Source organism: Penaeus vannamei, chromosome 2 (genome assembly GCF_042767895.1).
Source record: "Penaeus vannamei isolate JL-2024 chromosome 2, ASM4276789v1, whole genome shotgun sequence".
Lineage (NCBI taxonomy): Eukaryota > Metazoa > Arthropoda > Malacostraca > Decapoda > Penaeidae > Penaeus > Penaeus vannamei.
The window spans coordinates 51,205,525-51,216,018 of record NC_091550.1 but is presented as its reverse complement, the minus strand read 5'-3'; the positions used below and the strand labels follow the sequence as shown (position 1 = coordinate 51,216,018).

Genomic DNA, 10,494 nt, shown 5'->3' with positions numbered 1-10,494 from the left:
TTCAGAACTAAATTCTCCAAAAAAAAAGTAATACTGACCACAAAAACATTGTCGCGTGTGCAAATCATGATGATGGGCATGCCTCTGTCAACTAAGGCAAGAGGACCGTGCTTGAGTTCTCCAGCTAGAATACCTTCACTGTGCATGTATGTGATTTCTTTGATTTTCTGTAAGAACAAAGATATCAGTGTCACTTTAATTACAAATTCATAATCCTGACAAAATGCATCAATAAAACTAAGTCTGAAAGCATTAACAGTAAATAATATTAAATAAATACCAGAGCCCCTTCAAGGCAGGTTGCATAGTTGTAGCCTCGACCAAGAACCAACAAGGATTTCTTCTCAAATACTTCTTTGCTGATCTCCTGGATTTTTGAATCCAGACTCAACACCTGTGAAGAAGGTACAAGAAACCTTGTTAAGTAGTATAAGAATAAATTTGTAACTACAAGCTGGCTTATTCTCTTTCAAAATCAGAGAATTACACATAGATTATATGTCATACTGCAAAGTGAATCTAGGAATCTCATTAGAACTTCATACCTCCTTGATCTGCTCTGGAAGCTTGTGCAATCCCTGAATAATTTCTGAGCGGCGGGGCTGGGCTGAGATGCGGTCCTCTGAGATCATGAGGGCAAACATAACAAGGGAAATCATCTGGGAAGTGTAGGCCTTTGTGGAAGCAACACCAATCTCAGGTCCAGCATTAATATGTACTCCACAGTGAGACTCTCGGCAGATAGAAGAGCCGACTGTGTTGGTAATTCCTACAATCAGGGCACCACGTTGCTTACAGTATCTGAAATAATAGCAAATCTTGGGATATATTCCTGAACAGAAATCCTTGAGAAATGTAGATAAAATGTTTTTCTTTTCTTTTCTTTACTTTTTTTCTATGATCTTACCTGAGAGCCATGAGAGTATCTGCAGTTTCTCCAGACTGTGAAATAAAGAAGCACACATCATCCCTGAAGATAGGTGTGTTGCGGTCAAGGAAGTCTGAGGCCAAATCAACCATAACAGGGAGTTCAGTGAGTTCTTCCAACAACTGCCTTGTTGCAATAGCTGAGTGGTATGATGTTCCACAAGCAATAAGTAGCAAACGGCGACAACGGCGAATTTCGCTGATGTAGTCCTGCAGAACAATAATAAATTTAATGATTGTCAAACCAAGAATTATTTATAATTTGTTGCAAAATATTCTCAAAAACAGTTTAACCTGTAAGAAGAGCTATGCACCTTGATGCCTCCCAAGACAACAGTCTCTCGGTCAAAGTTAATGCGTCCTCTCATGGTGTTGACAACAGACTCGGGTTGCTCAAAGATTTCCTTCTGCATGAAGGAGGAGAAGTTGCCCTTCATGATCTGCTGGATCTCCATCTTGAGGGTTGTGATTTCACGGGCATGTGTATCATCCAGAGAGCGTTTGAGACGATGGATCTTCAGAACACCTTCTGTGTCTACACTGGATACGTCGTCATCCTGAATACAAAAAATTAAAACTTAACCCTAAAAATACAGCCATCCTTCCCAAGATATTTCTTGACAATAAAATAGTCAATATTTTTCACTTTTGTTGAAATATTCAGGTCTCACCAGAAGGTAGATAACACGGTCTGTGTGCTCAATGATAGCCGAAGCATCAGAGGCGAAGAAGTACTCCACTTCCCTATCATCGCCCAAGGGAAGGAATTCTGTGGTGGACTGTGTACGATTGAAGCCTGTTGCGGGGATGTCATTGGCATGGGGACGATGATCTGTAGGGTATTAATGGTTTTGAAGAGGCTTATTTTTAACATTTTCTGGTTGTAGAGAAAGGTTCCAAGTGAATGGCTTCTTAAGCAACAAAATAAATTCAAGAATAAATAGCATGAGGACAACAACAAATAAAAAGATCATGAAAAAACAACTGAATTTCAAGAAAAAGCACTGCAAAATAAAAGCAAATAAAAAGGAGGCTCATGTAAAAAAAAAGAAAGAAAGAAAAAAAAATAATAATAATAACTTCTACTACTTATACAAAAACTTAAACAAGCCGAAGATCAAAAGCAGACGGCATAAAATTAACAATAAATGTTGCAAAATGTGGATCCACTCACTGTGACTTTTATAATAGAACACATGAATAAAACTGAATGTGAGAAAATACAAGCACATATTCTAGTATACTTTACCTTGGTTGTCTGTTGGATATGAGGGAGAGAAGGATATGAGGGGTTGTGATGTCATGCAGCAGGACGACCAGAGACGGAAGCCAACCATAATGAAAATGAGAAGTGGGTGGGAGGGAGGATGGGGGAGAAAACATAAAATTATTGGTCAAAATGGATTAGATAATACAATAATGGTACACACGGCTAACTCAGTGATAGTCAAAACCTACTACTTTAGCTGTTAGTCTTGTCATGTGTGCTACAGGTTAAGGGAGGGATTGCATGCTTTCTAAAGGTCGAATAGGTTTGAAACTTGGATATGCTGGATGTCATGGAGAGAGCAAAGGAATTCAGGGTGTCATGCAGTGTGACATCTACACTATATGTACTTAAAAATAAACACAGGGAGCTCTGGCATTACAACTGCAGAAGTTGTGTTACGGTGTGATGCCGTAGGTACATGCAGTCGCATCAAGGCTGCCACTTATTAAACATTATATAGATTCTTGATAAAGCCAAATTCCCAGATAAGTGTTCCAATTGTTTCAGTATGAGTACTGAAACTGCATTTGTATACATCATTCAGATGTGTTACTTTTCTCAAGAAGATAAACGAATGTTGAACTTACATGTGTACTACTGATATAAGTATGGCTAAGTACTATGTCATCTCTATGAGGTAATAAGTTTCTTAAGTTTAGTACAATGTCAATTATTAATTATACTCCTCATTACTTCATTTAATTGCCCATTCAAAGTGTCCTTGAAAAGTAATAGAAATATTTAAGTATAGTTCCTATAAAGTATGCCACTACTATATAATAATAGATTTAGAAAAACAATGTTAGTTTCCATAATCAATTCATATTATGAAAAAATATTAATTGAAAAATCCTACAGAATGTCAGTCAGTAGTCAATTAAACAATAATGATAATAATAATTATCCTTTTCATGAAATAAGCCATGCTACAGTTCATAATAAAATATAATATCATTTCAAATATATTTTCATATTCTAAATAAGACATAATTATATATATAAGCATGTGAATCATTATCAAAATGAAGTATGGTTATTAATTTATTCTTCAAAAAATGGAACAAAAATAAAAAAATACTGATGTCAATGAAATGACTTTCAACATAAGTACACATGTGTACTTCACTGCACTTGCTTGCTCGCTCACTTGCTTACTCACTCATTCACTCATTCACCTATTCACCCTCTCATGGATCAAAAGAAAAAAAAAAATATTACCTGATTTAGGAAGAGCTAAGGTTGTAGGATTGGGTTGGGTTGAAGGGGAAACAAAGATACACATTATTTACAAAGTCAACAACAGACACGAATATTATGCAACACAATCTAAATCTAAAATACAAACTATACTACTCTTGAACATTACACTACCTTCTATCTTTTGAATATTTCCTATATAACATTTTTTTCATTGTTTCCCATTTACTACTATTTACAGATGACAAACATATTTACAAAACTTGGGAAACGGCAACCTAACACATCAATGTTTAGTGTGTTACTAGGATCCTAGATCATTTAGAGAAAACTAAGGTGAATTAATGAACAATTGCCCTATTTTTTTCCCTATTCTATAGCTGTTGCATCAGAGACTAGCTTTCAAGCATGGAATAAGAAAAAAAGAAAAACAGTTATTGAGTATTATATAAAAAAAAATGATCTTGGGGAATATTTAATGATAAACATCTACACTTTTCCGCAAATCTTCATCTGCCACTTGCAACTTGCATATTGATCAGCAGATATTCATTCCAAGTTAATGACGACAATGGCCTTCACTAACATGGAAAAAATGCCAGTTGTGATCAAATCCAGTTCAACTTGTCAGAAGAGAAATTACCAGTGTGCAGAAGTCCCATCTTGGGTAGAATAAAGAAAAGGAATAAAAAGAAACAAATGTAAAACAAATATAGAAAGAGAGAAAGGGAGAAAAAATAGAAAGGGATGAAGAACAGAACGAGAGGGAACCATTACCTTCTAAGTCTATCATCAGGACCGACGGGATGGAGGAGGTTTCAGAAGATTGGAAAATGAAAAGGTTAATTAAGTCATTAAACTCAAATAAAGCCTGAACATCTGTGCTGGCTATTCATGATGTTAGAGCAACTCTAAAAGAGAAGGATATTAACCACAGGATGTTAAAAAGGATAAAATATGCTTTTTAACTAAAATGTCAATGCATCTCTCTACACTGTACAACTATTTCCTAACTTTCTAGTCTCAAATAATCAACTGCTAAGTAATAACAAAAATATGATGCAATATGAAACCTAAAATACTTTAAGCATGGTTGTTAAAAATTAATCTGCAAATTATTTTCCAAATGGCTGATACCAAATCTAGTGATATCAGGTAACAAAAAATTTATGAAATTCTTATATTTTCATGAATCTACTTACTATTAATGAGATAGATAAGCAAGACTATCTATGCATATACCTAAACTTTTAAAAAATCATAATTCTCTGCATCTAAAATCAAGCATATTATAAAAATTGCTACAACACATTAATACAATTCATATCTTGTGAAAGACCAAATACTTGACAACCCCAATTGGACAACCAAGTGCATAGCCAAAAATGTTGACTTTTAACGGGAAACAAAACAGCAAGAAAACAAAAACATTTATGTGTAAAAAGCAAGAAATAATAATTAAGGGAAAGAAACACAAGAGTAAGACCGAATGAAGTGATACGATGAAACGAGACAAATCTACCTCAAGAACAAACTACAGAATAACACAGGGACATAAAAAGAACAAGACAGAATTAGTTACATGACATTCATATTCCAAACATACGAAAAATTGGTATAACGGATATGACAGTTACCAAGGGTCACATAAAGACAGATAATTTTAGTGAAGAATTTTTGTTATTCAATTGTACGGACTTTCTTTCTTAGTCATAAAGAAGATATAACATATTTCATTGTATATATGCTTTAGTTTCTGAATATGTTATAACATGGGCATAAAGAATGTGTAGAAAACCTTCTGCTTTGAATGTTATTTCTTCATACATATGACTGTCTTGTTTCTCCTGGCAATAGATTCTTGTTATAAAATTGGTACAATAAAAAAAAGTAATACCATCAATAATCAATGAACTTATTATGTGAACAGCATAATAAAAATATCTGACATTTAATTATATTAATACACAATGTAAATACAAAAATATGTGTATATATACAATATATATACCTGTGACTTTAAGGAATGTTTTATTATAATCATCTATTAAAACAAGCATCTACTGCATTTTGGAGAAAGATCAAAAGTAAATATAAAAATAAACAGAAAAGAAAAATCAGAGCTCCATATTTCATAAATTATAATAATCCCCCAAACAGCCTTCACATGTCAAAATCATGTCACCAAAAAAGACAAGCTCGATCTTGCATAAATCCAATAAAAAAGATAAAGAGAGAGAAAGAAAACAACTGAAAACCCTATGCAAGGTAACACCATCACCAACAGTTGCCACACAAGCGGCAAAATAAGGAAAATCTGAGAAGCTTTCTCACCACAAGTGTGTCAATCTCATCACCTAAAATCATGAACAGTTTGTCTGTTCTCATGCACATGGAAAGTATGAGCACCAAGGACCACTTCAGTTAGGTTGTCTCCATTACGTTTTTGATGTAGATTAGATTTTGTTTGAATGACTGTTATGTAACAATGTTTCACATATTCTCATTTCATGAGTTCATTGGGATTTTGAAGGAGGTATAATGGCTGCCTAATGTAACTATCAAAATAGGCTAGGCTTCTATATATCAAATTTTTTTGTGTGTGTTTGAAGAAAGCATTTTTGCTATTCATAAATTCTAATATTATTTGTATATCATAGAACTGTCTAAATTTGACAACAAAAGCAGAATCTTTTAGAAACCTTAATTATTTATTTCTGCTTACAGATATTCCCTCATTAAATAGCTCTCAAGCTCTCATAGGTTAAATAAATAGTAATACAAATCTACCTACATCTTAAAAAAAAGTAATGGAGACTGTTTTGGGTCATGACATCCAGAAATAATAGAAGACCAATTCTGTCAATGCAATATGAGAAATATATATACACCCCATTTGGATAAACATGATGAACATCCATTTGATTAGTTTATATACAAATCAAGAAGAGAGAGTATACAAAAACTAAGACATTATAAAAGAGATAAATGAGAATCATAAGAATTTGTACCAATGGTCAAGAACCCTTGACTTAGGAAAGGAGGACTGACTAACTACCTTTCAGCTCAACCTTCTCGGGGGAGTCTGCATGTAGCGAGGATGGCGGGGCAGGCAGGAGCAAACATGGGAGGGGAGGAAGATTCAATGTGAATTATTGGAACATATAAACTCTGCCTAACAGGTCATAGACACAGGAAGATTATGAGGAAGAAAAAACACACAAAATACTAAATGCATACATATGAATAAACCCTAGGAGAACATAATGATCACTGACCTACAAGCTAACTATCAGGAACAAAAGGGGTGGTTAATAAATCCTACCTATAACAACAATAAATCAATAAAACAAGAGAATAACTCTGAAAGTAAAAAAGGTGATTCACTCCTGAAAATGCACACAGAGAAGCCTGCATCTTTTGTGAGTTTTGGGTTATCTTTTTATCCATCCAATTACCTTGGTCCCCAGGCTTCAGTACCAAATAATTTTCCAACCCAGCCACCTGAAAGGTTATCCAAGAAAGAGATCACCAAAAAGCCAAACCAGTTCTCAAGAATGAGAGTTCTTTTTCAAAGAAAAAAGGAAGGGAAACTGATGACACCACCTTCACCATGGTGGCCTTAAATATTAAGTGTACAGCATGTTTAAAGTTTTTGCTTAAGTCACAGTCTCTGTCAGTCCAGAAAAAAAATCATGTCTTTTGTAATGGGAAAATATTCTTGTTGTAAACAAAAGTCATGTATAGATTTTTTATCTTAATGAAGAATAAGGGCAATAGCTGATGCTATCTAGAAGCTTTATAACCATAAGCAATTTAAACAAACCTTGAACCAACTACAGGTGAAACATTCATACACACGTTATATGTGCAGTGTGGTGTCGTAATTGAGCATAGCTGTGTGGCAGCTGCAAAACATTTGTCAAGGCTACAGCAATTACAGTACGTGTGATTAATGTGTAACACTTAACTGTTCTTTAACCATGTGAGAGGATATTAGATAAAGGAGCATGCAATAGAAACATAACATGCAGATTAAATACAATGCTTAGTGTTCACAGACATTTCATGCAGGAAAATCTGTGACCATTCCTCTCTCATAACTTGCCTCTCTCTCTTGCACCCAGTGACCGTCCTCCGAACTCGTACACATCTTAGTTTGTGGGGAAATAATGCCAACAGGTTAGTAGTGAGGGGCTTGCATTAGTGAACTTGGATTAAACCAACCTGCCAATTCTTCAGCCATGATAGAACCATTCAAAGCACAGAATACTTCAAGGGGAATCTCCCAGATGTATTTCCTAAAGGATGAACTCACAAGAACTGATCAACTGGACTAAGTATAAAATATACATGAAATTCAAGTGTTCTTTACAACGCCCCACTTCTCTCCCTGGTTTAATCAGTATCAAAATGATCAATCAGACCAATTTCATCAGTAATGAAGTTCGACCCTGAAGAGTTGGCACTGACATCATGTCCACATTTGATGGTTTTGGAGTGTTATGTTAGCTGTCACCATAACATAGCATTAGGTGTTAACCAGGATAAGGAGGCATTACATAACCCTAAAGCTAAGACAATAGTAAAGGAAATGTATAAAAATGCTAGATGAACTATAATGTTCTCCTAAATTTCTAATACTAAAGGTAATTATCACTAGACTAATATCCTAATCAATCATACATAATTCTTAAAATACCAAATTTGTATCTCGAAAATAGGAAAGGTTAAAATACATTTGTCATTATATTAAAAAAGATACGTACAAATCAAGATATAAAATACTTTAACAACAATAATTTCAATTCTAATGACCTGTAATGACTAATCTAAATTCAAATATATTCACTATGAACTTTTAAATCGTACTGTGCTTAAAAATACACAAGCTAACTTCTAATCAGTGCTGTATTCAACCAACATTGCAAACAAAACTGAGGTTGTTAGAAAGCAATACGTTTGAAATACAAAATCAGTCCACAGCTCCTATCAACTCTTATATGATTTTCCTTAACACAGGATTAACATTCTAGTATATGACTCACAGATTTTAATATGATAACTATCTGCTTAAGATTTTATGAAAAGCTCAAGCGATCAGGAGCTGTGGACGTTTGTGAATAAAGGGCAGACACGTAGCCAAAGCTCACCCTTGCTGTAGAGAACAGGGATGTGGTCTGTGGCCAATTTGGTCTTGGTCTTGATGCCTACGAGAAGGGGAGATCCTCGGCGGGTGGCCACGACCTCTCCAGGGAAGTGCTTGCTCTTGAAGCAAAGAGCAAAGGCTCCCTCCTGCAATGTTCCGAATTGTTTAGTCCACTCGTGTGTATCTTTGCAATGATATGAAATAGTTGATGTGATCCAAATATGAATTGGGAAATATGTTTGAGAGAGAGAGAGAGAGAGAGAGAGAGAGAGAGAGAGAGAGAGAGAGAGAGAGAGAGAGAGAGAGAGAGAGAGAGAGAGAGAGAGAGAGAGAGAGAGAGAGAGAGAGAGAGAGAGTTTGTGTGTGTGGGTGTGTATATCTGTGTGTGTTTGTGTGTGTGTGTGTTTGTGTGTGAGTGTTTGTGTGTGTGTGTTTGTGTGTGTGTGTGTTTGTGTGTGTGTGTGTGTTTGTGTGTCTCTGTGTGTGTTTGTGTGTATCTGTCTGTGTGTGTGTGTGTGTGTGTGTGTGTGTGTGTGTGTGTGTGTGTGTGTGTGTGTGTGTGTGTGTGTGTGTGTGTGTGTGTGTGTGTGTGTGTGTGTGTGTGTGTGTGTGTGCGTGTGTGTGTGTGTGTGTCTGTGTGTGTGTGTGTGTGTGTCTGTGTGTGTGTGTGTCTGTGTGTGTGTGTGTGTCTGTGTGTGTGTGTGTCTGTGTGTGTGTGTGTCTGTGTGTGTGTGTGTCTGTGTGTGTGTGTGTCTGTGTGTGTGTGTGCGTGTGCGTGTGCGTGTGCGTGTGCGTGTGCGTGTGCGTGCGTGTGCGTGCGTGTGCGTGTGCATGTGTGTGTGTAATTCATTTGTGCATCACACGTCTAAAAGACAGAAACTGGCTTTGCATTGCAGACATTTAATCCTTCTGAACAGCATAGTAAGATCCATTTAACACACAAGATATGGGATACAAAATAGACACAAGGCAGAGCGCGTCGTTACACCATATGGGTTGAAGTTTCATTTGGCTCAGCTCCAGTTATCAAACCACAGACACAACCGCAATTCTTGCTACGACAATTTCCTTTGTAGCCGCCTTGTCTGTGAGAGACTGGGAATCCAAAAGTCAAGGTTTAAATCGTGCATGCAGAGGGGATTAACTAATCGTTTGCTTTTACTATGACAGTCGACGATACGCCAGCCACCTCTGAGAGCAAGGAGCAAGAACCACCTCATACCCTAAGGGCCGGCTTTCACTCCCCACCTTCTCTTTCTCCCTCGGGTTGGCTATGCTGGAGGACTAGCCACCGCGGCCCATTACAGTTCTCTGATTCATCTATGCCTATGGCTTCACATTCCCCCTTAATCTTTATTCGAAAAGAGTCATATGGCCGGTTTGTTTAAATTGTGTGAGGCCCGATCCAATGAGCATTCATTATACGGACAGGTATATACACAGAAATAAATGCATGTATCTGTCTTGACATACAAATCTACTGTATAGATAGACAGATAAATGTGTATATATATCTGATAGACTGACAGATATGCATTTTGATATGCATATGCGTGTGCATATACGGATATTCATTAGGTTGGGCCTCGCACAATTTTAACAAACCGGCCGATAGTCCTCCAAAACGACGCGTAAACACTAAATCATATTTGTGAGTCCATTCCACTATGAAGCGCAATTTTGCTCCCTCGCAACTTCGTCAACAAATGGAATCGATTCGCGTGGGAGAGGACGGAAAGGCACCTGCCGCAGGTACCAGGGATAAGGGAAGAATAGGAGAGATAAGAATTACAGAGAATCCACTGTAATTCACGATTGAATGCGAAAACTAGAATGGCAGTGCCGAAGGGTAGGGGTAGGAGAAGGGGTGTGTGGGTGGGAGGGAAGTGAAGAGTGAGGGAGCTGACGGAAAAGGAGGGAAGAATGACACAGGAGCGTGGGGGCGTTGTTA

General features: G+C 36.6%; 1 protein-coding gene across 8 annotated transcripts in view; it reads right to left on the bottom strand.

Moving 5' to 3' along the window:
- Positions 1-10,494, bottom strand: part of LOC113802825 (glutamine--fructose-6-phosphate aminotransferase [isomerizing] 2) — a 40,108-nt gene that overhangs the window by 1,439 nt on the left and 28,175 nt on the right. For 2 of the 8 annotated variants that reach the window (XM_027353462.2, XM_070134607.1), the window contains exons 5-13: positions 8,548-8,689; positions 6,453-6,479; positions 2,177-2,185; positions 1,599-1,759; positions 1,242-1,484; positions 908-1,137; positions 546-801; positions 281-394; positions 39-167 (exon numbers count right to left, since the gene is read on the bottom strand). In XM_027353462.2, the coding sequence (XP_027209263.1) occupies positions 39-167; positions 281-394; positions 546-801; positions 908-1,137; positions 1,242-1,484; positions 1,599-1,759; positions 2,177-2,185; positions 6,453-6,479; positions 8,548-8,689 (1,311 nt within the window). Of the gene's footprint in view, positions 1-38; positions 168-280; positions 395-545; positions 802-907; positions 1,138-1,241; positions 1,485-1,598; positions 1,760-2,176; positions 2,186-6,452; positions 6,480-7,502; positions 7,548-8,547; positions 8,690-10,494 lie in introns of all 8 variants that reach the window. The other 6 variants (XM_027353461.2, XM_070134592.1, XM_027353463.2 and 3 more) reach the window with 3 other exon arrangements.